Genomic DNA, 27,553 nt, shown 5'->3' with positions numbered 1-27,553 from the left:
GCCGCCGCCGCCCCCGTCGCCGCCCTTGAGCTCGCCGAAGTCGTAGAGGCTCCGCAGCGCCGACATGTCGTAGGCTTCCGTGTCCTGCTCGCCGCCGCCTTCGTCGTTGTATTTGATGACGTTGTCCCGCATGTCCTCATCCTCGTCCGAGCTCAGGTGGCTCTTGTGGTGGCGCCTGAGGGTGAGGATCAGCAGCACCAGCACTGCGAGGGGGACAGAGGGGGCGACTGAGGGCCGAGCCCCTCCCAGGGCGTTAGGAGGACCCTCTACCCCGTCTCCTCCCGCCTTCTGCCAGCAGAGTGGGCCCAGCCTCAACACTCCTACAGATTTCTTAGAATTCTGTTCAAAAAGCCGTTCTTACAGTCAGAACTGAGCTGAGTGTCTGGAGAGGTAGTGAGCCACCCATCTCGGGAGGTATGCAAATCGAGGCTAGATTACCTCTGGGGTGGAGGTAGCCAACGGGAGAGCAGTGTTAAAGGTTTTCCTGGGTAAGGAGGCCCAAGGTCTCCCTTCTCAGCTCTATGAAGAGATACATTCTCTGAGGACTCTAGATGCTGGGGGTGCGAAGCAGGCAGCTGAGAAACAGATGGAGCTGGGGAGGGAATGTGAAAGATGTCCTTCACTCTGACCCCCCTTTCACCCTCACCCTCCTCTGTCCACACCAGAAATCCTGAGCTCCTACTCAGCCCTTTGGTTCTCAGGTCAAGGTCTGCAGGAACCCTGAGAGCTGCCTGCCAGGTTCTGTGCCTTCCCCTCCAAGATCCCCCAGGAAGGGGCTCCTTCTTCTTATCATACTGGTTTTCAAAGTGTGGCCCCTGGACAAAAGCAGCATCCTCTGGGAGCTTGTTAGAAATGCAGATCCTTGGATCCTGCCACTAATCTTGTGGCAGTGGAGGGCGAATGTGTGTTTTAACAAGACCCCCAGACAGGAAGAGGCAGCTCAAGTTTGAAAGCCACAGCTCTGCCACAGACCAGACCTTGCTGTTTTACCACATCTGTCTCCACCCCGAAACACAAACCCTAAGCTACCCTTGAGGACTTGGGAAATGTTCCTCTGGCTTGGTGCCTGGCCTGCAGTGAGCACTTAAAGCATGCTTGTTGAATGAATGAAGGAAGGAAGGAAGGAAGAGTTGGATGGAGACATGGGTAAGTGAATGAATGATTGTCCCCTCCTGGCTTTCTTCACTTGATTTCTAGGACTCCACGCTCTCCTCCTCCTCCTCCCACTTCACTGAACACTCATTCTCCATCTTCTAAGCAGGCTTCTCCTTGCCTCTCTTAATTCAGATGTCCTAGGACTCAGACCTTGGTTCTGTATCCATGCTCCCTCTCTTGGAGCTCTCCTTCAGTCTTATTATAACTTCAAAAGTTCCGTTTAGAAACGCAATTCCCATATCTCAGCCTCCAGCCTGGACCTCTTCCCTGAAATCTAGATCGTACATTCCATTTCCTACTCAACGTGTCCTCTTGTTGACCAAGAGAATCTCAAATTTAACATGTTCAAAGGTGAAATACTAATTTTTTCCCCTTCCCCACCCTGAGTCTCCCCTTCCTCAGTGTTAACATTCCCAACTTTTCAATTACTCAGAGCTTTTAGGTCTCTTCTGTTGACTGCTAAATCTCAGGGTCTAGCACATGGGAGGGACTCAATGGATGTATAGGTAAATGATGATGGATGGATAGACAGACAGATGGACAGACATGTACCAGGTACTGTGCTGGGCACTGGATTCTTTTTGCTCCTCCAAACAGCTCCAGTGGCCAGAGCTGGCTGCAAGGGCCATGGGGCAAGGCACCTGCTCACCACCTAACAAGGTGGCTTGTGATAGGGAAGAGCACGGGAGCTGGGGACAGGCCCGGAGGGAGGCCACAGGGAAGGAAAGTGTCAGGAGAGAATGGAAAGATGGATGGATGGCTTTCGGAGCGGAGGCTGGGAGCTATGGAGGGGGATGCCCAAGGGAGCAGATGGTGAGCTTTGTGGGCGGCGGGCGACAGATGTGCCAGGCCTGATCAGCGATTCCGCCTGTCACCTTTAGAGCACTGATGTGCACTTTCTTCGTTTGTGGGCAATTAGGCAGAAATTTGTTTGCATTGCCTCGGAAAATGAAACCGCTGTAAAGTGCACCCTCTGGAAAAAGGGTTTCTGAGCCATGAGCTGGGATGGGGAGAGAAAGCAGGGGCTCCCAACTAGGAGGAGCCTGCCCAGGGCCCTTCAGAGGCCTGAGGAGGTACAGCCTGGCCATGGGCAGGTCCTCTGAGGGTAGACAGAGGCCATGCCAGTTCTAGGCAGCGAGGGCGGGGGAGGCAGCTGACATCTCCCAGGGAGCACAGCAAAGCTGGAATCTACACTTGGACCTCCCTTGAGCTCCTCGAGCTTTGGCCTCAGTGCCCTTCTGTACTTGGGTGGCCATAGCTGTGACAGGTGGCATATGGCCACTCAAATCCAGGTTAGCTTCTGAAATTCGACCTCTTCATTGGGGACACTTTGGGTTTCAAATGGCTTCTAGTGGGCTGATACCTGTGTGGATTTTGCCCCCCACACCCCCACTGCTAATGACTTGAGATTTTGCTTTCAGTTTAGATTCATAGCAGGTGGTAGTTAGAGGAGCAGAGCGCACAGAGTGAGAAGACCTAATATCAAATCCGAAGGCTGTCTAGTACCCTTATACCAGCCACCTAACCTCTCTGAGCCTCAGTGTTTTCATCTGAAAAATGGGATGATATGCCTGGCCATATAGTTGTGAGGTTCACAATAGCCCTTTTACTAAAAATCCTACGTAGAGAATAAAAAAGAATTTTAAAAAATATGATTGGTTTTTAAAAATTAGGGTGGGGTTCGGGCTGTGCAGGGGGTGGCCCACGGTGAACTCAGTCCTGGAATTTGTGGCGGGGCTGCTCTGCTCTTAGAAGACTCCTCATGGGGACTGCGTGTTAGAGCTTGGAGATGGTTCCACCAGCCCATCCTCACGTGGAGAGGGAAGCTGAGGCCCCACGCCGGCTGGTTAGGAAGGAAACCCAGGAGCCCAGGATGGGGGTCAATCAGGCAGAGGTGGGTGGCTCTTGAGGGACTCACCGACCAGGATGAGAACGCAGACCAAGAGGGCAATGAGGGCGCCGGGGCTGAGGGAGGCAGCCATGACAAAGGCCGTGGTGTTGCACGACTGGATGGCACCAGAGCTGTCGCAGCCACAGATGCGGATGGTGAGTGTGCCCGTGCTGCTCAGCGTGGGTGGCCCGCTGTCCACTACCAGGATGGGCAGGAAGAACACATCCTGCTCCTGCCGGTTGAAACCCACGTGCTGCGTGTGCACTGCAGCGGTGTTGTCTGTTCCAGGAGAAGGGGGTGCAGTGTGACTTGGGGCCCGGGGTCAGCATCCTTGTCCTAGCCACCTCCTGATTGCACCTCAAGATTTGCCTCCCTATGCCCCAAACTACAGCCTCCCAGTGGACTCATGGGTCTCTTGTCTGATCTCCCAAAATTCTGTACCAGCTGCCTCCAAATTCTGCCCCATGCTGCCCAAAGATTCTGTCCCCCAAATTCTGCCCTCAGCTGCCCGAAGATCCTATCCCCACGTAGCCCACAACTCTGTCCTCAGCCATCCCAAGATTCTGTTCTCAGCTATTCTAAGATTTTGTCCTCAGCTGTGCCAAGGTCCCCAGCTATTCCAAGATTCTGTCCCCAGCTAGGCCAAGGTCCTGTCCCCAGCTATGTCAGGTTTTTTTTTTTTTTTTTTTTTTTTGCCATTTGTCTCAACAGCCTGTTTTTGTTCTAGATTCCACCCCAGCTTCCCAGCGTATTCTGACCTTAGGAGTCCTAGGGTCCTTGGGTTGTGGTTTGCTGGGCCCTGACAAGTCCTGGATTATCAGAGGGGACTGGGAATGCTGGCTGGCATTTGTCTTTGACTGTGGAATCTTTCTGTCCCTCATATCCCAAGGCCAGTTGAGAGTCCTGGAGCCTGACAAGGAGTCTCTGCCTAAGAGGCTGAGCCTAGAGGGCTGGGGGTGTGGTGAGGGGCCTGATGAGGGGCTCTGGAGCATCAAGGTCTCGTTACCCACATCTTTCCTTTTCACACAGGTGGCCAGAGAGGACAGTGAACGAACACAATGGAACTCATGGCACTGATTCAGCCTGTCACTGGGGAAGCCAGGCAGGACGCAGGGGGATGGTGGCTGCATTGGAGCACAGGCTGAGGTGACAGCAGGTGGCACCCCCTTCTCCGCCCTTCCTACCTCCTTCACACCTGTTCTGTAGGAGTCAGGCCACCTGACCCTGTGTCATTTTGATGGCCCCTCTCAGTTCTGCACACACAGGGGTATGAAGTGCCCAGAGCTCTGAAGGCTGCCATCCGTCCTTCACAGCCAACTCTGCCAAAGGGGGCCCTGCCTTCCTTCTGGGGGCCTCCAGTCCTCCTCTTCCCACGGTCGTCAGTCTGGTCTCTAATCTGAGAGCCAGATCTGAGCGATCTGTTGGCAGCCTGGGTTCTTTACTCTGCTTCGTGGCCCCAGTTAACCCAGCCCCTTCCCTAGCCACCCCCAATTCAGTGCCCCAGATCTGGCCTTTCTCATCATGGACGCCATGTAAGAGAAGGGGCCCTGGGAGTGTCTGACCCGTGGGCTTTGGCAATCTTGGAAGTGGACTGCAGGTCCAGAGGCAGCATGACTGGCTGCGAGTTGGAGACTGCCTGAGAGTTGGAGACTGCCCATGAGGTGCTGTCACATGAGGGTTCATTCCATCAGCCTATCTGCTTTTATACACATTGGAGAATTGCCATTAAAATGTTGAAAAATAATGCAAGTCTGTCATTTACTAGCTTGGGAAACCCACTGAGCTGCTGCTTTTTTTTTTTTTTTTTTTTTTTTGAGGCAGAGTCTCACTGTGTCACCCAGGCTGGAGTGCAGTGGCACGATCTCAGACAACCTCTGCGTCCTAAGTTCAAGGGATTCTCCTGCCTCAGCCTCCTGAGTAGCTGGGACTAAAGGTGCCTGCCACCACACCCAGCTAATTTTTGTATTTTTAGTTGAGACAGGGTTTCACCATGTCGGCCAAGCTGGTCTTGAACTCCTGACCTTGTGATCCGCCCACCTTGGCCTCCCCAAATTCGGGGATTATAGGCATGAGCCACCGCGCCCAGCCCCACTGAGCTTCGCTAAGCTTCAGCTTACCATCTTTAAACTCAGAAAGGGTATCACACAGGTGTGAGAATTAAATGGTGTAATTCACACATAACCCTTAGAAAAGTTCCCAGCCCAAAGAAATGCTTAATAAATGCTGGTTAAAATTTTTTCAGACTCCGTCCCCATCTTCCCTCTCCTGCACCTGCTGCTGGCTCCCTCTAGGCCGCCCTGCCTTTGCTCGTAAAGTTCCCACTATCTGGAACACCCTCTTCACCTTCCTGCCTGGGCAAATTCCTCATCCGTCATGCTCTAGCTAAATGTCACCTCCTTTCTTGTGGCCTCCTTTCTCCGCTTCCCTGGGAAGGAAGGATTTATGGCTCCCCCTCCCTGCTCTGACTACGCAGGTGCCATGCACAGCTCTGTTCCAGCACTTGTCACGTTGTGTTAAGTTAGTGTGCGCCTGTTTCTCCACTGCATGGCTGGCCACGGCTGGCATGGAGCCAGTCTTGAAGAGCGATCCTTGAATGAACCACAGCTTTTGGGAGAACTGGTGGTCTTGGGTCACCTCCTCAGGTCACTGCTGCCACCCTGTCCCCAGAGCTTACACGGGGTGGTCACACTGGATGGCAGCTCTGGTGGCCATCCCAGTGAAACAGAATCAATTGAGGCAGAATCTTGGGCTCTTTGGGTTGGAAAGCTTTGTGAACTTGGCAAGGTTGAGCCAAGTTCGACAGTTCAAACTAGCGACATTCAGGCTTGAACTCTAGCGCTCCTGCTAAGGGTGCATCCACCCCACTGGATTGAAAAATCTGCCTTCCACTGGGGAAGAAAGAAGGCTGGAGGGCAAGATGGGGAAAGAGGGAATGGCATGGGACCCATTTGCATGTATATTTTTTATGCATCAAGGACTCTCTGCATATTTTAAATACATAGTAATGCTTAATCCTCACAACCCATTAGGAGTTGTGGCATCATTCCCATTTTGTATATATGGAAATTGTGGCTCAGAGACGAGTGACTTGTCTGAATTTTTCCAGTGAAAGCACTCTTCCTTTCTTCCATCCATCCAACAAATCTTTTTTTTTTTTTTTCTTGAGACACGGTCTCACTCTGTCACCCAGGCTGGAGTGCAGCGGTGTGACCTCAGCTCACTGTGACCTCCACCTCCCAGGCTCAAGCAATCCTCCCGCTTTAGATTCCTGAGCAGCCAGGACTACAGGGGCACACCACCATGTGCAGCTAATTAAAAAAAAAAAATCTAAAGGTCTTTTTGATGTACTGATGAGGTCTCATTACATTGTCTAGGCTGGTCTCAAACTCCTGGGCTTCTCTTGCCTTGGCCTCCCAAAGTGCTGGGATTACAGGTGTGAGCCACCATGCCTGGTCTCCATCCAACAAATCTTTATTAACTACTATGTGCTAGGCACCATGCTATTCACTGTGAGAGAACAATAGAGAGCTAAGCCAGCTCACGGCTGGTCCTGGATCGGAGCTCATATTTCAGTGTGAGAAACAATGCTAATCAAATAAGCCCCCAATTTAGTCTACAATTACAAACGATGGTGACTGCTGCGAAGGAAGAATATAGGAAGAGCACATAATAGAGGACCTGAGCCAGTTGAGGAGGTTGGGGAGAGCTTCTTGGAAGAAGTGATATGATTCCTGAGCCTGAACGATGATTGCAGGGAGAGGGAACAGTGTATGCAAAGGCCCTGGGGCTGGAAGAAGCATAACACATTCAGGGACACTCAGGCCTTTGTGGCTGGAGGGATGAGGGTAATAGCCATGACGAGTCAAGATGAGGCTGGAGGAGGTGGCCGGTGCTCACTGTGGGAAGCCTGGGAGGCTGTGGTAAGGAATTTGGGTCATTTTCTTTTCCTTTCTTTCTTTCTTTTTTTTTTTTTTTTAGACGGAATCTAGCTCTGTTGCCCAGGTTGGAGTGCAGTGGCACAATCTCGGCTCACTGCAACCTCTACCTGTGGGTTCAAGCGATTCTCCTGCCTCAGTCTCTGGAATTGCTGGGATTATAGGTGTCTGTCACCACACCCAGCTAATTTTTGTACTTTTTAGCAGAGACTGGGTTTCAGCATGTTGCCCAGGCTGGTCTCAAACTCCTGGCCTCAAGTGATCTGCCCGCCTTGGCCTCCTAAAGTGCTGGGATTACAGGCGTGAGCCACCACTCCTGGCCAGAATTTGGGTAATTTTCTTAAAAGCAACAGGAGGTCATTGATTGATGGGTTTTAAGCAAAGAAGTGATCTAGTGACAAACCCATTCATTCAACAGCAAGTAGGAATTGGGCACCATCTCTCTATCAGGATGATCCCAGCCCTTGGGAACACTGCAGTGGGTGAGATGGACGTGATCCCTGTCCTTGCTGGGCCTGTGTTCTAGTTGACAGAGCTTATCATCTGAAATGCAGGAGCTGATGTGGAAGAACAGCCAGGAAGCTCTCGTGTGTTTTAGGTGTGTGATAATAGTAGCAGTGGAGGCACAGAGAAGTAGGAAGATTTGAGAAATGAGCGGCTGGCTCCGGCTCAGCCTCGGATTGCCAAGCAAGAACAGGGATGTTTGTCTCTCAGGGTTGCTGTCTCGGGCCATGGGACCATATGTTTTGGGAACTCTGGTCCCCACCACTCCTCCATCCCATGAAGGGGAATCCCCAGGCATCATCACTGAATATATCAAGCTGCCCTCCTAGGCAGCAGCTGGCTTCTGCTGGGGAAGCCGCTGGCCACCCCAGCCCCCTACCCCACCCTTCTAGGTGGGATCTGTGCCCAGTGCTGCATCCATCCATCTGGCCTGACATACATCAGTGTCAATCCCTGGCTGCAAAGGCAATATTTATAAATCACGTTTCCAAACTGGCTACACATTTGTACAAAGAAACAGATGGGTTGGGGTAGCCGTTTGTCACCTAGGATATTTATACAGTGAGGAGGAGGGGGCTTGGCAAGTAGTGGGAAGGGGCTGAGGGACTGGAGGAGGAGGACTTCCACGGCTGCTGTGACCTCAGCGTGCTGCTGCCACCTTGTCCCCGGAGCTTACACCAGGTGGCACTCTGGATGGCAGGTCTGGTGGCCCCCCAGCTAAACAAAAGCAACTGAGGCAGAATCTCAGGCCCCTTGGGTTGGAAAGACGTGAACTTGGCAGAGTTGAGCCAAGGCTAGCTGTGTTTTCTGTGACCAGCTCAGGATACTACTGGAATAATGAGTAGGCAGGAACGTACCGGTTGTTAAAATATTGAAATACTTCCAAAAAAGGTTTAAATAGCTGTTGACTCTGCACCTCCCAAGTCCCTCCCTGCTGCCTCAGCCTTTCCCCCGGCATCCTCCCAACTTTGACACAATCAAGCCACGAAGGAGTTAGTGCCTGGCGACGCAGGGTTTCCGGGGTCCTGCTCCAGGTTTTGGCCAGCGTCCTTTCTGATTGGCTAGCTGAGCTGTACTGGTTGTTAAATATGTTTATTACTTTTCATTATTTATTTTTATTTATTGATTGACTGAGACAAGGTCACACTCTGTCTCCCAGGCTGGAGTGCAGTGGTGCAATCATGCTCAATGGAGCCTCAAACTCCTAGGCTTAAGCAATCCTCCTGCCTCAGCCTCCTGAGTAGCTGGGACTACAGGTGTGCACCACCACACCCAGCTAATTAATTTTTTTTTTTAAAGAGATGGGTTTTCACTGTGTTGCCCAGGCTATTCTCAAACTCCTGGCCTCAAGGGATCCTCCTGCCTTGGCCTCCCAGAGTGCTGGGGTTATAGGCATGAGCCTTACATATTTTTAACAGGACTCCCAGAGATGGAGATAGGTCTGGCTTCAGAGGCCACTAAGGCCTCTCGCATTGGGGTGTGGGTGTGTAAAGGCCCTGACAAGGATCCCAGACCTGTTCCAAGGCCAGAAGGATGCCACGTGATCTGGCCTCCTGGCTGACCACATCTCCTCTCAGTCTTGTTCCTTATTCACGCTAACCATGCAGGTCTCCTCCGTTCTTAGACTGCCCCAGTCCTGCCCATCGCAGGGCCTTCACACTTTCTGTTTCTTTCACTGGGATGGTCATTTTCTCTCATATCCTATAGATCCCTTCTCACTATAGATCCCTCGGAGAGGCCTTCCCAGCCTATACTATTTAAGAATATAGCTTCTCCTCTTACCCTGTTTTCCTCCCCATTTTTTTTGAGATGGAGTGTTGCTCCTGTTGCCCAGGCTGAAGTGCAATGGTATGATCTCACTTCACTGCAACCTCTACCTCTTGGGTTCAAGCTATTCTCCTGCCTCAGCCTCCAGAGTAGCTGGGATTACAGGTTGCCACCACACCCAACTAATTTTTGTATTTTCAGTAGAGACAGGGTTCCACCATGTTGGCCAGGCTGATCTTGAACTCCTGACCTCGAGTGATCTCCCCCAACTCGGCCTCCCAAAGTGCTGGGATTACCAATGTGAGCCACCATGCCCAGCCCCTGCTTTACTTTTCACTGTTTCATCAAACACGTTTTATCAAACACCTACTATGCGCCAAGCCCTGCTCCAGGTACCCAGGGTTGAACAAAGTCAAGTCCAGACCCTTGTGGAGATTGCATTATTCCCTCGCCCCAGCCACTTATCATCCCAACATACTTTTTCATTTACGTAATTTCTGTCTCTCCTCACTAGAATATAGACTAGGTTTTGTTGTGTTTGCTATTGGATTGCCAGGACCCAGAGCAGACCCTGACACAGAGGCTTTGTGTCTCAATAATTGCTCAATAAATAATTGCTGGATGTAGAAATTGACATTTCTAGGTATTAACACTATATCTTGGTGGCCCTTATCTTACTGGGGCTACCTAGCTGCCCAAGGCAGAAGGTGTTATTATCCCATTCTAGATGATGAAACTGAGGCTTAGAGAGGAACAGGCGCCCCAGCACTTTGGGAGGCCAAGGCGGGTGGATCACCTGAAGTCAGGAGTTCGAGACCAGCCTGGCCAACATGGTGAAGCCCTGTCTCTACTAAAAATACAAAAATTAGCCAGGGATGGTGGTGTGTGCCTGTAACCCCAGCTACTCGGGAGAATGAGGCAGGAGAATCTCTTGACCAGGGAAGGTGGAGGTTGCAGTGAGCTGAGATCAAGCCACTGCATTCCAGCCTGGGCAACAGAATGAGACGCCGTCTCAAAGAAACAAAACAACAACAACAACAAAAAACACTCCAAAAAACAAAACCAACAGCAACATAAAAGCACCCTGAGAGGACCAAGCGCTTGCTAGGGTTGTATAGAGCACTCTTCGCTGAGCCTGCTGTCTTATTTCTGGTCTGGTGACTGCCCCTTCCCTCAGTCTATTCCTTAAAGGTTCAAACGTGAACATCATGAGGAACTCATGGGAGCCAGAAGAGGGGAGTCTCACAGTGGACTCAGGTGGGGTGGGGCAGTTTGCTTTCCAGGTAGTGTGCTTAGGTAGGAGGCACCCTGGACCTGAGATGGAGGTGCATTGAATCCTACCCACACCACCGGGGCCCTCTATGACCCTGGGCAGGGCTCTTTCCCTCTTAGAGTTTCAGTTTCATCACCTGCAAAATGGGGACAGGGGTCAGAAAACTACCTCACTGGCTGTGAGGATGCAGAGAGAAATGTGAGTGGGTCTGGTGTGGTGTCTCACGCCTGTAATCCCAGCTCTTTGGGAGGCCAAGGTAGGAGGATTGTTTGAGCCCAGGAGCTTGAAACCAGCCTGGACAACACAGCAAGACCCCATTTCTACAAAAAATTAAAAAATCAGCCAGCTATGATGGTGTGCACCTGTAGTGCCAGCTACTCGGGAGGCTGACGCAGAAGGACTGTTTGACCCTAGGAGTTCAAGGCTGCAGTGAGCTATGATTGCACCACTGCACTGCTGCCTGGTGACAAAGCGAGACCTTGTTTTAAGAACAATTCCAAAAACCAAAAAAGGAACGTGAGTGGAATAAAGCAGTTTTTAAACTGCATCGTGGGCTGGGCACAGTGGCTCACATCCGTAATCCCAGCACTTTGGGAGGCGAAGGCAGGCCAATAGCTTGAGCCTGGGAGTTCAAGACTAGTCTGGGCAATACAGCAAAAATCCTGTCTTTACAAAAAATACAAAAATTAGCTGGTCATGGTGGCACATGCCTGTAGTCCCAGCTACTTGGAAGGCTGAGGTAAGAGGATTGCTTGTCCCGGGAGGTGGATGTGGCAACGGGCCATTGCACTCCAGCCTGGGTGACAGAGGGAGACCCTGTCTCAAAAAAAGAAAAAAAAAAATCAAATAAAAAACCAAAAACCTTCAGGGTGGGGGTGCACGTGGCTTGGTTCAGTCTTCACTCAGAACGGGGGCTCTTTCCACCCTGGACTCTGGCACAACCACTCCTCATTTATTCCTGTCTATGTCTTCCCATCTGCCATTTCTCATCTTTGGGACGCCCTCCTCCACTCCACCAGCCCACACCCTGCTTGTGTTTGGCCAGCGGGCTGGGTAGCAGCTCCAGCTTGGCCCAGACTTTCCATGTGATCTTAGATCCAACACAGGCCCTGTGGATGCCTCCTTCCCTCTGTCTATAATACGGGAACAGGGCAGGGAGACTGTGCCCCTCCCTCCTTGCATCCTAGGATTTGGAGGCTCACCTTGGATGTCAAGCAGAGAGAAATGAGGGTTGCTGGGAGCTTCAGGCACCAGGCGGAAATAGAAGCGGTGCCCGCCTTGGGGCTCGTCTCTGTCCACCACGCTGATGGTCTGGATGAGCTGAGGGGTGAGGAGGGGATAGGGGGCTAGTGGTGAGGCTGAGACCAGTCTGGGCCCAGGTAGAGGGTGCCACTGGCCAGTCCTGGAGGCAATCCCCAGCCCCAGCCCCACAGGGGTACCTGGCCTGGCTTGGCATCCTCGCATACAGCTGCCTCGTAGGGTGTGGCCAGTTCTGGGGGATTGTCGTTCACATCCAGGATTCGGATCCTCAGGGATGCCCGGGATAGCTGGGCATGATTGTCTGCAATGAGAGCACAGGAGCAGGGGAGAGGCATCAAGTGTGAGAACTAGATAACCTCCTCTCTACTACGAGGACAACAGTGGGCAGTGGGGTCACACTGAGAGATTTGTGGGTCAACCAAGCTGGTATAAGCACCGGAACTGGGAACATTTGGGCATAAGTTGAGTAATCATCATTGTGACCATCACCACCATTACCACCAGCCTTGGCACCACTGGTATTACCACTACAACCCTTACCACGCAATCGCCAGTAGCACCCATTGCCATCACCAACAGCATCACCACTGTCAGCATCAACACCACCATCACTGTCTCCACGATGGCTGCCTTTGCCGTCACCGCCACTGTTACTATTACCATTGCCATCATTAAGCCATTACCAATACCACCATTGGCATTATCATCAGTGCGTCTACCAACATAACTATCAGTACCACCATCACCATCCTGACACTGCTGCCATCACCACTGCCATCGCTACCATCACCATCAGATCATCACCATCACTGCCATCACCATTAGAATTAGCACCACCACCACCGGAACCACATCCTCTAGTACTATACTCATCATCTTTACCACAAAGAATACTAACGCCATCACCATCACCACCCTCACCACCACCACCAACCCCATCACCATCACCAATATCACCATCACCGTCATCATCACCAATAGCACCACCATCTTTTCCATAGTCACCACAACCAGCATCACCAGCCCACCTGTTACCCCATCACCCCATCGTAATCACCAATATCACCATCACATCCCTGGCCCCCAACAACACTGTCATCACCACTGCCATCCCCCGCACCCCCGCCCTACCACCACAGAGCACACAGCATGCATGTGGAGCAGCTACAACCATTATTTGAAGTATCCCTGCAGAAATCCTGTGGTTTGGTACAATTTCTATCCCCATATTGCAAAGGAGAAACTAAAACATGGGATGCTTTCGAGACATGGGTCAGCTGGCAGCTAAACTCCAAAACCTCTCTTTTCTCGAGACCTGATCCTAAAAGCGCCAGACAAGTCCAAGGAGGTAGATCTTGGCCAGCAAAACTATGATGTCCTCACCCCTCCCAGTTGGGATGTCTTCAAGGTCATGGTCTCTGTCATATTTATCTCTGGATTACCAGCAGGATGGGATATGCTCCAGGTCAATTTGAATACATTAATATTTGCTGAATGAATAAATGAATGAATGAAGCCTGGAAGGATTGAGACTGCAGGAGGCTTGAATTCCAAGCATGGTTGTGTCCCTGACCCAGTGTTTGGTCTTGGGTAAGACCCTGCCTTCTCTGACATCAGTTTCAACACCTGGAAAATGAACAGAGGGCATAGCGATTATGAGCAATGCTGGGTAGTTCTGATTCCAGCTCTGCCACTTTATGTCTGTGTAATATGAGCCATGTCATTTGACCTCTCTGTGCCTCAATTTTCTCACCTGCAAAATGGGTCTAATACTGACCCATTTATGCCTAGTGTTCCATTATTGGAACACTGAGCATGTGGAAGTTATTTATATCCTACTGCTCAAGGTCATCGCCAAGGTCTGATTGCGAAAATTCAAAAAATTGCAACCTCAGGCATAAATGGGTTAATAGCCGGGTGAAGAGACAAATTGAGTTAATATCTGCAGGGCATTTAAAACTGTGTGTACAACACACAGCAAGTGCTGTATGAGCGTTTGTAAATAAACAGACATCCTCAAAAGGTCTTATCAGCAATGACATTAAATAACTCTAGGATGTGGAATACTTTATCCCAGCCTGTCCTGTCTGAACAGTGCCCTGAATGTTGGTGCTTTCTAACCCCCAACCAGCTCAGACCTCTCAGTGCCCTCTGGTGCCCCATCCTCTGCTATCTCGGCCACATGTCCATTACTGACACGTTCCGCCTGCCAGTGACCTCAGTAACATCTCCTGGGGGAGGAAACCACACCTCACTTCCAAGCAGTGACTTGCAAGATGGGGATCTCTGGCTGGGCTGGCAGGGAGCGCTCTTAGGGACAGCCTGAAAGCTTCCAGGCATCCAGGCTCCCCATGAGTTTCCCAGGGAGTGGGACTAGTCGATTGCCTCCTGCTGTGAACTTGGGGTCCGCTGTGTGCAGACGGCAGCTGCTCACGTGTTGATAAAGAGAGGAACAGAGATAGGAGGGCGGGTGCAGCCACCTCCTGGGGGGTCGGTCAGGAAAAGGAAGGGGCTGCGTTCTTAATTAACTGAGACCCCGGCTTCTCTCTGGAGTTCCTCTTAGCCAGGGGCACATTATCTTCTCAGCTCACCCAGATCTGCCACTCCAGTGATTAGAGGGGGCTTTTCTGGGGCGAGAGATGGGAGTCGTGACTGGGAATGCCGGGTGAACCGTTATTTTTAAGAGTGCGTTGCTGGAGAATTTCAACAGACAGACGGCGGGTGGTTTTGGGAGGAGGGAGGTGAGGCCCACAGCCAGGAACAGGCGCCTCTCTCTCCCGGCAGAGGCAGAGGGAGAGTAGAGGGGGCGGCCAGGGCCTAGTGTTCCTGCAGGGCACTTTCCCCTGCAGTGGAGGGTGGTGGGGGTGTAGGGGCTGGAGGGAGAGACAGGGTCCTACGGGCCATATCGAAGGTAAAGCAGGAGGGACTGCTGAGTGGGTGATCCCTCCCGGATTGCTGGTCTCACTGTGGATGAGACCCCTATTATAGCACCTTTGCTTTGGGCTATGCTGGGCCTCTCCTACCTCTTCTTCTAAAATGTCACAGGTCACCTTGTGGGAAAGCCCTAATGTGCTTGGCATGAGTGAGAGTCTCAGACCTAAGCGGTGGGCAGTTGAGTGACCTCTGAATTGCCAAAGTTGCCATCTGCAGAACTTATTTTAGGAACTCCTGAATTTGGGGCTAGCCTGGAAGCTCAGGGCTCATGGGCTGGCCCCAGGTCAGCACCCATTGCCACTGCCATTGCCTTTGTGGCAGCGTGTCTCCAGCATGGCTACATTACAATCACCTGGGAAGCCTTTAAACAACACTGACACCCAAGGCTTGCTCATGGATGTGTTTTTTTAACAGCTCCAGGGGATACCTGTAGCAAGCTTTGTAAACCACCACCCTAGGGTGACTGGGAGGTGGGGGATCCAGCCTGGCTGGCTTCCTCCAAACCCCTCCTGTCGCAGTTAGTATCATTTATAAGAATTGAAAATAATCCAATTTTTGCCACCTTAAATGTTTCTAGGATAAAACAAGGAATCCATCAGTTGATTAAGCTTGACCTCCTGTGCAGGATCTTCCAGTTCACAACACCCTCTCTTATTATGACCTCATGTGGTCTTTGAAATAACCGTTGAAGAAGGGCTTGTTAATCCCACTTTCTGGATGAGGAAACTGAGGCCCACGGAGGGGAAAGGGTTTTCCTCACAGCCCCAGGTGAGTCAGCAGCAGAGCTGGGGCTGGGTCCGAAACCTCCCGACTCCACGTTCACTGCTTGGTCCTGATACAACATCAGGGGCCCTCCTGCTGCCTGAGCATCTGTCCTTTCAGTGGCAGCTGCGGCTCAGACCTGGGCCCAAGCGGCTCTCACACAATGGCCAGTGGCAGGTGCCTCCTCCAAGGACTGGGTCCCCCACAGCCCTCCCCTCTTGGCTTTTCAGTTCAGCTGACTGACATGCAAATTAGTTTAATTATTTCTTCTTCTAAAATAAATTATATTTTGCAGTAGCTGCAATATGTTGTGTCAGGCAAAATTACATTCAATATTTTTAAACTAATTGATGCAGCCTTGAGGAAGGCTGATTGACAGCCCAGGGCTGAGCAGGCCTGCAGCCTTAACCGATTCCTAAATTAAAATTAAACGTGCTTTGGCCCGGTGCTTCCTCCTTGAGCTGCCTCACCATTAATCCAGGAGGTGGCAGGTGAAGCCCCTGGGGGTCCGAGAGGCCTGAGGAGGCTGGGCAGCTCAGGGTGCCTTGGGGAGAGACCAAACTTGGGACAGGAGAACTGCTGTGGAGTGGGGCAGGTCTCTGGCCTCCCCTGGGCCTCAGAGTTTCTTCTGTGCAATGGATGGGGGATTGGACTGGACAATCTGGAACTGAGACCTGTGCTTTTTGCTGACAGTTGTGGATCAAGCATCTCCTTTGTACCAAGGACACACAGTGAATAAGACAGCATGGTCTCGGTCTGGTAGCAGGGACAGAGATTACTCCAGACTGTGAGAAGAGCTGAGGGAAAAAAGTTCAGGAGCTGTGAGAGCTTGGAGCAGGGGGTCTTGGCTGGTGGCAGGCAGGATGTTTTCCTGGACTAAGTGACATTTCTGCTGAGTCCTGCTGAGTCCTGACTGGGAAGTAATTGTGCAAGGGGGATGAGAAAGGAAAGATTATCTCAGGCAGTGGGATCGGCACATGCAAAGGCCCTGGGGTGGGAGGGGAGGCTGTGGATAATGAGACTTTGGATCTCTTCCAAGGAGGATCCCAGCCCCTAGTACAGTTACTCATTTGACATCCGACCAATCTGAGTGAGCGTGGGGACAGGGCTGGGGGCTGGTAGGAAGGGAAGAGGAGACGGGGCCTGGCTTGGTGCCCCTGTTAGGGCACTCCTAGGAATGTGCTCCTCCCTGGAAGAATGGCAACAAATGCATATTAAGCACCTGCCAAAGACCAGGGTCTGGGTGGCACCGTTTCATCCTGCCAGCCATGGTGGGAGGCAGAGACTGGTATTGTTCCTGTTTCACTGATGAGGAAACGAACTCAGAGGGGCGGCCCAAGGTCTCATAGGAGCTGGGACTCAAACCTGGTCTGGTTTAAAGGAGGATTTTTAAACTACCACATGGGGTTGCCTTTCATGTCTTTAGCTGTCAGGATCCATTTTACCTTCAAGGCCCCAAATAAATGCCCCTGCTTCCTCCAGGAAGCTTTCCTTGATTGCTCTTGGTTCTGGGTGATCCGAGGATAAGCCCAAGTCCCCCATGCCCACAAGGCCCCTGTGATCATCCTGCTGTGGCCTCCCTGGCCTCCTCGCTACCCTTCTCTCCCTCTGTTGCTCTGCTCCAAGTTCGCTCCTTTACCTCCTTCAAATCTTCGCCAGATTTCTTCTCGGAGAGGCCTTCCCTAAAGACCTTATTTCCATTCGCCCTTTACCATCCTACCAGACACTGCTTCCCTGCCTTACTCCTCTTTGTAGCATTTACCCAGCACTCTCTGTTTTTATTTAACTTGCTCACCCTCTGTCTATCTCCTCTTCTAGAAGGTGAGCAGAAGTTTTGTATATTTTCTTTACTGCTGCATACAACTGCTTGCATGGTACATAGTAGGTGCTTAATAAAGACATGTCCAATGAATGGATTCCAGTGTCTGTGGCATCCCTGACCATGAGCACGCTCCATGAGGGATGCTGGGGAGGTGCAGGGGAGAGACAGAGACCTCCTTGGATGAGCTGACTCTGTTGTGTCAGGGGTTGGGTCCCCTCCATTTCAGAAGCAGTCTAGTGCTGGGACCCTCTTCCTGCCTCTCTCTTTCTCTCTCTCTTGACCAAGGTTTTCTCATCAGTAAAACAAATGGAGTAGGATTCTGTGGTTTTCCTTGGCTGTCACAGAGAAAGAGAAGTGAAGCTGCAGAGTGGGAGTGGGAAGGAGAGTGGGGGGATTGGGAGGGGGAGAGAGGAGAGAGATCAGCTCGAAGAAGGCGCCTTCCCTCTCACTTGCAGTGGTGGGGACCAAGCAGAGCTTGGACCCTCTTCTCACTGTTGCCCCAGCCCCTCCTTCCTCCCCAAGGGAATTAAATTGCATCCAAACACCAGGCTCTGATTAGAGCTGGCCAGCTGGGCAGGAAGATTTATCATCCCAATTACAAGCCCGCCAAGACAAGCAGCCAGGACAGTGAGGTGCATGGGGCGAGCAGATGGGGGGGTGCTCCAGGGAAGGGGGTGTCAGGGCAGCCAGCAGTGAACTCCTTGCACTCCCTGCCCTGTCCCCACACCCCTCCAGTGGGAACAGGAGGCTCAGGTGCCCTTCTCTGTCCCTCGAAGGAACTTCAATGATCTATTTGGCTTCCACATGGAAAATGGGAGCTTTGACCTTATTAGGAGGAAGTTTATTTCTCCCAGGGGTGGGGGAAGACTCTGGGTGAAGTAGGGACCCTGACATTATAACATCCCTGAAATTCAAAGTGGAGATGGGAGAAAGTTTCCTTTCCCAGGGGGTCAGCTGGTCCCTAACATTCTGGGCTGTCCTGCTGAGGCCCCACGGATATCACAAAATCTTTGTTCCTGTTGGGCTCCATTAGGTAGGTACTCAAGGTGGCGTAGGATCCCAGGAGTCATCCTGTCCAAGAGGAGCCCAGGCCTGATTTACACACCTCTGGTGACAGGGAGCTCACTGCCTCTCAAAGCAGCCACTTCCATGCAGAGCCATGACATGTCTGTCTCCTGGACAGCCTCCCTGGAGCTCCCAACCACCTGCCCTGGCCCTGCCCTGGCCCCTGAGCCCAAAGCTGAGCCTGACAGCCTCCTGCCTGTTCCCCCGACTCCACGTTTGTCCCTTCCAAGCCACCCTTTCCACAAACCCAAGGGAACATTGGGGACCAAACATCTGATCATGCCACTCTTCTACTCAAAGACCTGTCACCTCCAGGAGATATCTGGTTCCCCATGGGATATCAAGGCTTTTTCTGTACAGGCCTAGTGAGCTTCTTTACCCTCCCCTTACCTCACCTGCTCCCAACACCCTCCAGCCCCAGAGCCTGGCCAAACCCAGCCTCTCTGTTCTCAGAATGGGCCTCGGACTTCCAAGTTCCCAGGTCTTTGCACACAGGGGGCTTTCTGCCTGGAGCACCCGAATCCCCTTTCTGCCCAGGGAGAAACTTCCTTGGCCTTTGAAATCCGGCTCAGATGTCCTCTCGGCCAGGTGCTGGTGCTCATGCTTGTAATCCCAGTGCTTTGGTTTGGGAGGCCAAGGTGGGAGGATTGCTTGAGCCCAGGAGTTGGGTAACCACCAGCCTGGGTAACATAGTGAGAGCCCCCTTTCTACCAAAACCAAACAAAACACACACACACACACACACACACACACACACACACACACGTGATATTGTGCTGGCCTAGAGCCAGAACCAGAGCAAAACTATTTTATAAAATGCAAAACTGTTTTTAGATAAGTTGAAATGGCTGCCCCATTCTCCTTACAATAACTACTGTCCTTGGCCTCTGTGAATAGAACTGCCAGTTTGTTCCTCAAAACTATGTAAAGCTGCCTACCTTTTCTTATCAGTAACTGCTAAAATCTGTGACTTCTATCACCACCCAGACGATGTGTAAACAAATGTATATCCTGACTTCTGTAAACCACTGAGGTAACAAACAGAATGACAAAAGTCCCCTAGACCTTGGAATGTCCGGAGACCCCCGCCCTTGTCTCCACCCAGGAGGTGAATCACAGAATCCCCTAGCCCTTGAAATGTCTGAAGCCTTTTCATCCCCATCCCCGCCCCTCACCCCCACTCCCAAGGTGGTTTTTCGGGTATAAAAAATCGTGGCATCCTCCTGTTGCCACCACAGGTTGGAGAGACGTGAGTCCTCTGTGGTCGCCGGCATAGATAAATGACCCTGCAACCTGGCATACTTTTGTCTTGTGATAACTTTCTACACTCGGTCAAATACAACACACACACACCAAAAAATAGATGTCCCCTCCTCTTGGAAGAGTTTTCTGGCCCTTGCTGGTTGAGCTGTCCTACTGAGACCCCACGGATATCACAACATCTTTGTTCTTGTCAGGGTCCGTTAGGAACTTAGGTGGCACAGGCTCCCAGGAGTCATCCCGTCCAAGAGGAGCCCAGCCCTGATTCACACACCTCTGGTGTACATGGCTGTACAGGCTCACGGAAAGGGCAAGTCTCTCCCTGGTCCTTAGGAATCGCCGTGACCTCATGACTGTCACTCTGTGTTGCTTTGGTTTGGAAAGCCAAGGCGGGAGGACTGCTTGAGCCCAGAAGTCTCTCCCAGCCCCCTGTGAACTCTAGGTCAGTGGTCAAGCCTCGTTCATCACCAAGTCCCAGAGCCCGGCCCAGGCTGGGGTGGGTGACAGGAGGCCCCAGAAGACACTGGCTGGGGGTACATGGCTGGTGCGTGTGTGCAGGAGAAACTGAGCACTCTCTGCTCAGACGCCACTGCCACTTTCACATTCCATCCCTGCCTCTTCCTCCAGCCTCCTCGGGCCCCCTCTATGGTCCTTCTGAGAGGCACAGACTGGGAGTCAGAAAGCCTCATGGGGGACTCCCTTCCTTGGCCTCTGTCTCCCCAGGTACAGAACAGGATGGGTGTGGGGCTGGAGCCCATGATCTCCGACATTCCTTCTCCTCTCGGATTCTTTTTCTGACTATTAAGAGCACCTACTGTGTGTCAGGCACACAAAAGGCATCTGTGCTAGGCACTTGAGGCACATAATTTCTAATCTTTGGGGGATTTACGTTTTATAGAAAGCATTCAGCACAATGCCTGGCATACTGTAAGCTGTAAGTAAACAGAAGCTGCTGTTATTATTATTATTGTTTTTTGAGATGGAGTCTTGGTCTGTCGTCCGGGCTGCAGTGCAGTGGCACAATCTCAGCTCACTGCAACCTCCGCCTCCTGGGTTCGAGCCATTCTCCTGTCTCAGCCTCCCAAGTAGCTGGGATGACAGACGCCCACCACCACGCCTGGCCAATTTTTGCATTTTTAGTAGAGATGGGGTTTCGCCATGTTGGCCAGGCTGGTCTCAAACTCCTGACCTCAGGTGATCCACCCACCTTGGTCTCCCAAAGTGCTGGGATTACAGGCGTGAGCCACCGTGCCCGGCCGGAAGCTGCTATTATTAATAGTTACCATTGTCACAGCCACCCAGTAAAGTAGGTATGATTGTTACCATTTTATAGATGAGAAAACCAAGGTGACAAGATGGAGAGTGACCTGTCCAGGCCCACCCAACTGGGAATCATGTGATAGAAGCAGTTCTTCCCCATCATGCATTCCTGTTTTTCCATCTGGGCAGGCAAGCATGTTCATTTGTCCATTCAGTAGATACACATGCCTACTGTGTGCCTAGCCTGCGTGAGTGCTGCAGGTATAGACTAGGCCCTGCCCTCATGGAAGGCACACTTTCCCGGGGAAGAGCGATCTTTACTGAATACTCACACCGATGCATCTGTAAATCATAACACGTGCTCTGTGGCATGAAGGGAAAAGCAGGGTGCTGTGAGACGTGACTTGGCCTGGGGTGACCCAGATGGGGAAGCTTCTGGCGAGTCTGGTTAACCCTTTGCTGTCCTGGACATCTAGCTATGATCCCTCCAGATCAGCTTAGGGCTGGGTGACTCCTGAGAGTGTGGCTGGATGCCCCTCTGGCACTCCCCCCCGCAGTGTTGGCTTTCCAAGTCTCCCCTAGACCCCCCCGCCTGAGTCTCTTTGAAGACTGTCCCTTTACAACTGCCCTTTCCACCGAAGGATTCAGACACAAATTGTACTTTAAATTCAATATCAGTCATTAATATTTCATGATTACAAAACGTTAAAGATAATGTCAGTGGAAGGAGCGTCTGCATGGGCAGAATGGATGACTCAGAAGTTCGGGGAGAGGGGAGCCAGCATACTAAGTGGCTTGGGAGTCTTTGAGGTAATCCAGTATGACAGGCGGCGGCTCCCGGCTGAGTGCAACATTCTCCCAGGTGCTCACCAAGCGCCACCGCTGTGTATAAATATTTCCCCTCTGATTCTTGTCACCTCATGTTTGTTACACCTGGGAGCAGGTGGGGCCGCTTTGACCCTCTGAGCTTCCCCTCCGTTTTTGAGAAAGCCAAATGGACGCTCTGGTGGGAGGGCATGGGGCTGGGTGGGCAGAGCCAGTGGCCATGCACCTGAGGCTCCTGCTGGCTCGTGGGAGGCGGGAGGTCTGGGGTCGAGCCTGTCCCTGCCTGGACTTGCTCTGTGATCTTGGCGCCATCCCTGTTCTTCCCTGAGCCTCTGTTTCCTCATCTGTAAATGGGGATAATAAGTTTGCCTTTATCTCATGGAGATGGTGAAAAGGAAGAGTGGGCCCATTATTTGTGACAGCTCTTTTTATTTTTTATTTTTGTGACAGAGTCTTGCTCTGTTGCCCAGGCTGGAGCTCGGGGGCATGATCTTGGCTCACTGCAACCTCTGCCTTTAGGTTCAAGCGATTCTTGTGCCTCAGCCTCCCTGGTAACTGGGATTGCAGGCACGCACCACCATGCCCAGCTAATTTTTGTATTTTTTAGTAGACACGGGGTTTTGCCATGTTGGCCAGGCTGTTCTCAAACTCCTGAACTCAAGTGATCTGACCACCTTGGCCTCCCAAAGTACTGAGATTCCAGGTGTGAGCCACCATGCCTGGCCTGTGAGAGCTCTTGATCTTGTGCCGGCACCAGGGAAACTGGACTGGAGGGGCAGCTGAGGAGAACCGGACTCTGGAGTCAGGCAGGCTGGGGATGGGACTCGACAAATGACTTTGCCATGCTGAGTCAGTTTCCTCACCTACACAGTGAAGATGGCAGTAGAATGGACACCTCTTAGGGATGAAGATTTCATGAGCTTATCACAAGAAAGGGCCCGGAACAGAGTTAAGACCAACAGATACCATCAACTGAGCACTTACTAAGCATCAACCCCTAGGCTAAGTTCTTCCCATGAGCTATGCTGTTTAATCCTCCCACCACCTCTGTGAAGCAAAACCATTCCTTTTCCCATTAATTAATATCTTGGGTGAGGAGTGGGCAGGGGTTGGGGATCGCAGGGCAAAGAAGGGGGGTCTCAAGCCCAGTGTCTAGTCTTTTCCTTTCAGGGACACATCTCCTTCCCCACGGTCAGTTACTGGGGTTGATGGATGGGACGGGGGTGGGGCTCAGAGAGCAGAGAGAGCCCGGAAAAGGGAGGCCACAGCATGTCACGGGGACCAAGAATGCCTGGTCGGAATCCCAGCTTTGCCAGTGCACATCTTTGGCAAGAAAGTTTCCTAACTCTCCGAGCCTCGATTTTCCCATCAGAAAAATGGGTGCTGATCATGCTACTGATCATAATTCAATAAAGTATGTGCTAAAAAGCATCCATCCCAGAATATATATTAAGTAAAAATTGTAAAATGTTTGTGGAGTATCCCTCCCCCGATTCTCTCTCCTGTGAAATGGCAGTCTTACAGGCTTCGTATGCTATTCTAGCTGCTTTCTGAAAGAGACCCACTGGGTGGAAGCACAATGCTTAACCCGAGAGGATATTGCTGCTGGCAGTGGGACATTGGTCCAGTGACAGGTTGGTGGTGTGCGTGGGGGGCCGTGTATTTGTGGGTAGGGAGAGGAGGCATTCCTGCCCAGCAGCCAGGCCAGTCCTCCCTGGCTTCCTCTGCAGACCAAAGCCTCAGTTGCTACCTAGGGAGCAGGTTTGAGGAGGGAAGAAGTGGGGGCTCTCTTCCCCCAAGTCCAGCCGCCACTTCCTCCCCAGCCACCTTTGTTATCTCCCTTTCATGCAGCGGAGGAGTGGATTCAAAGCCTCCGGAGCAGCAGGCACTGAGGTTTGAGCCAGTTTTATATTTCCTTTTAAACTGCAGTTGAAAGAGACGAAGGGAACTTCAGCCTAGGGACTTCCTCGGCCCCAGAATGGGCCAGTGGGGCCTGGGAAATGGGGGTTGGCAGCTAGGGGAGGAGGAAGAGGGCTGGCAGGAGGAGCTTGGGGCAGGAGGGCCCCTGGGGAGAGAGGCCTGGGGTCCCGATGGGCAGGGGTGGGTTTCAATGTTTGCCTGCCCGCCTGCAGCTCAGAGAATCAACCATATTCCTGTTGTCATGATTGCTTACTGGTGGCTCTGTTGACGCCTGAGACCTTGAGGGTTGACGGGGCAGAGAAGCTGGGAGAGCAGGTGGAGGCTGTGGCGGTGGTAGTGTTGCTCTGGGCATGGAGGAAGCCCGAGGGCACTCCCCTTGGCCCTCTCCCCGTGCTCTCAGTTCCTCACCTCCACAGCCTTACTGAGCTGGATGCCATGTCGCAGGGCTCTCTCTTTTTCTCTCCCAGCTCACATTTCTCCCTAGCTGCAGCAAAGTGACAGTGACACACACACACACACACACACACACACACACGCACACCTATTCTTCCAGAAACTCAGGCCGAGCACCTTGGAGTCATCCTTGACCCCTCTCCATCCCTCCCCAGCACATCAGCCCATGAGCAGGTCCCAGTGGCTCTGTCTTCAGCCTGTGTCCCAAAGCCAGCCACTTCTCACCTCTTCCTCCCCTCCTCTGAAGCTACTGCCCTGGGCCAGGCCATGGTCCTATCTCTCCAGAACAATTGCTTTCAGCTTCTAGCTAAGCCCCAGCTTCCCTCTCAGGCTCCAGGCTCCTCTCAATGCAGCTACCAGAGGTACCCTGTCTGAGAACATCCCTCCTGTCCCCAAACCCCTCCAATGACTCCAACTTCATTTGGAGTAAAGTCCAGAGGCCCTCCAGTGGCTCTGGCTGACCGCGCTGCCCCTCATCATCCACACTGGCCTCTTTGCTGTTCCTCCAACATGCTTGGCAAATTACACCGCAGGGCCTTTGCACTGGCCTTTGCCTTTGCTCCCCCTGTTTGGGATGCTCTTCGTTTAGATGTCAGCATGACTCCCTCCCCTTCTGAGGTCTTTGTTGAAATGTCTTTTCCTCATCTCTTAGATGTTCCCCTAAGAGAAGCAATGCCCCTCCTCCTCCCAGTTCCTTTTCTCAGCTTCCTTCTCTCCTTGTTTCTTCTTAGCACTGAACATCACCTGACATGCTATGTCCGTGCTTTCTCTGTTGATAGTTTTGTTCTCCCTATGAGGATAGGCGTTTTTTTTGTCTTGTGCAAGGCTGGATCTCCAGCCCCTAAAACAGGGCTTGGCATATAGCAGGTGCTCAACAAATGATAAGAAAGCCTAGCTTGAGAACAGCCCTACCCCCTTGACTTGAAACCCCGCGGGATCTTTGCTCACACCCGCACCCGTCAGCTTTTGTTCCCACCTTCACCCCTGTGGGATCTTTGTCTAGTTTCTTTCTCTTTGCCCCGCCCCCAACCTTTGGCCCCTCCCTCATGGGCTTTGAATGACAGCGAAGCCCTTTGAATGACAGGCTCTGCTCCCCAGCCCTTGGCCTCTCCCCTCAGCTTTTGCTCCTTCGCCCCATATTTGCCTTTGGAGGAGGCGCGGCCCCAGCTCACCCGCCTCCATGGCCAGCACCGTGATGTTGTGCCAGCCGGCCGTTTCGCGGTCCAGCCCCTTGCCAGTCACGATGGCGCCAGTGTCGGCATCGATATCGAAGATCTGGTCCAAATCTGATTCGCGGTCAATGGCGTACCTGCGGGGGACAGGGCGGGGCTGATTGAAGGTGCCCCTGTGTCAAATGGAGCCCTTGCCCCGTCCCCCCACCTTACTCCAAGAGAGGGACCGCCTGCCTGGGACACACACAAGGGGCAGAGAAACCCCTTGCGACCGAGGAGGAGAGGGAAGCGATTGGGTTTGTATCCCAGTTGCACAGGTAGCTGCTGTGACCATGGGTAGCCCTTAACCTTTCTGAACCTCAGTTTCCTCAGTTGGAAGGGAGCGAATAATTTGTACCCACTGTTGTCGTGAGGGCTGGAAGCTGGCAAAGTGCCTAGCACAGTGTTAGACTCACTGATCTTTTCTTTCTTTCCTTCCTTCCTTTCTTCCTTCCTTCCTTCCTTCCTTCCTTCCTTCCTTCCTTCCTTCCTTCCCTCTCTTTCTCTCTTCCTGTCTTCCTTTTTTCCTCCCTCTCTCTCTTTCTCTTTTCTTTCTTTCTTCCTTTCTTCTCTCCTCTCTCTCTCTGTCTCTCTTTCTGTCTCTCCTTTCTTTAGCCAGGGTCTCACTCTGTTCCCCGGGCTGGAGTGCAATGGCGCCATCATGGCTCATTGCAGCCTGGATCTCCTGGACTCAAGCGATCCTCCTTGACTCGCTGAGCCTCCCGAGTATCTGGGACTGCAGGTGCGTGCCACCACGCCTGGCTAATGTGTGTGTGTGTGTGTGTGTGTGTGTGTGTGTGTGTGTTTGCAGAAATAGGGTTTCGCTATGTTGCCCAGATTGGTCTCGAACTCCTGAGCTCAAGTGATCCACCCGCCTCAGCTTCCCAAAGTGTTGGCGTTACAGGCGTGAACCACTGTGCTAGGCTGATTCTCATCCTTCCCTAAGAGATGCCCCTGGAATTGAGCTTGAAGGCAGAGGCCAGGAGTGGGGATGGCATTGTGGACAGGGGAAACAGAAGGGGCAAAGGCGCGCCGGCTGAGAATTATCCCAGGAATGGCAAACACTGCAAAATGGCTCGAACTGGGAAGTGGGGAAGAATTCGCCGCCACAGCGCACGGGCATATCACGCCGTTGGTGTGTCCAGAGGAGCCAATGGGGAATTCTGAGCAGGTGAGAGGGGGTCAGTTGTGGCGTTAGGTGGCTCCTCTGGAGGCCACGGCATGGAGGCACCAGCCCAGGGACACGCGCTGGGTGAGTGCCGTGGGAGGGGGCCTGGGGGCACGGCCGCCGGCTCCTCCCAGCACGCGCGAGCTAATCTGCAGCTTTTCAGTTGCCGCGTGAAAAAGCCCTTTGTTCCGCCTTCTTCCCGGGCCTTTGTGTGGCGGCTCCAGGCCTTAAAGGCCCGTGTCCAACACATGTCTCAGACGGCGGCGGCCCAGAGAGGCCCCGCCAGCTTCGGCCGCCGCTTCCCCAAGCTGATAAGGCTGGTGGGGGCGCCGAGAGGCTGCGCACGGACAAAGGCCTCGAATGCCAAGCAAGCGCTCATTGTGCGCCACGACAAAGCAGCCTGGTAAGGAGGGGCCCCTGCGCAGCCACCAGGCCCCTCCCACAGGCAGGAGGAAAGGGGCCCTTTTGCAGTCTCCCGGAGTGGGGAGGTGAGGATCCCAGAAGCATTGCTTGCTGGGGGCCCAGAGCCCTGAGATGACCCTCAGTGAGGCATTGGCTGCATTGCCAAACCTCTCTGGGCCTCAACTCCCCATCTCTGAAATGGGGATATTGACACCCAGTGGGACTGTGTGGATCTGAAAGCAGTCAGAGCTGGGTTTGAGTCCTCTGCCACTGATTCTTCCTGTGTGACCTTGGGCAAGTCCCTTTCTGTTTGCTCACCTGAAAAAGGGGGTGACTGCTACTCACCCCACATTGGAGTGTTAGAGGAGGGGTGGGGCATACAGGACAGCTCTTAGGCTTTTCATGTTTACTGTCCCGGAGGTGAATGCCTATGGCAGACTTACAGCCTATGGGTATAGTGGGAATTATAAGCCAATCCCCCAAACCGCCAGTTTAATGCTCCATCCTGTTCCTCAGCTGCTAAACCCATATCCTTCTTGCCCCTGGCCACCTTGAGTCCCGCTGACCTGGGTGAAAGTACGTGGGGAGGTTCAGACCCATGATTATAATTCCTCTCTAGCACACACTCAACAGTTTGGAGACTGCTTTTCCCCAAGCCAGCCCTCCATTCGTTCCGTTATGCCCTA

General features: G+C 52.4%; 1 protein-coding gene across 1 annotated transcript in view; it reads right to left on the bottom strand.

The window, feature by feature from the left end:
* The window catches only part of CDH22 (cadherin 22), a 135,589-nt gene that overhangs the window by 1,527 nt on the left and 106,509 nt on the right, over nt 1-27,553 (bottom strand). Inside the window, exons 8-12 of the mRNA XM_032263705.1 lie at nt 25,259-25,395; nt 11,965-12,086; nt 11,728-11,845; nt 3,074-3,325; nt 8-203 (exon numbers count right to left, since the gene is read on the bottom strand). Coding sequence (XP_032119596.1) covers nt 8-203; nt 3,074-3,325; nt 11,728-11,845; nt 11,965-12,086; nt 25,259-25,395 — 825 coding nt within the window. The remainder of the gene's footprint in view (nt 1-7; nt 204-3,073; nt 3,326-11,727; nt 11,846-11,964; nt 12,087-25,258; nt 25,396-27,553) is intronic.

Source organism: Sapajus apella, unplaced genomic scaffold, assembly GCF_009761245.1.
Source record: "Sapajus apella isolate SASKATOON/1434 unplaced genomic scaffold, GSC_monkey_1.0 scaffold137, whole genome shotgun sequence".
Lineage (NCBI taxonomy): Eukaryota > Metazoa > Chordata > Mammalia > Primates > Cebidae > Sapajus > Sapajus apella.
This window is presented reverse-complemented; position numbering and strand designations above follow the sequence as displayed.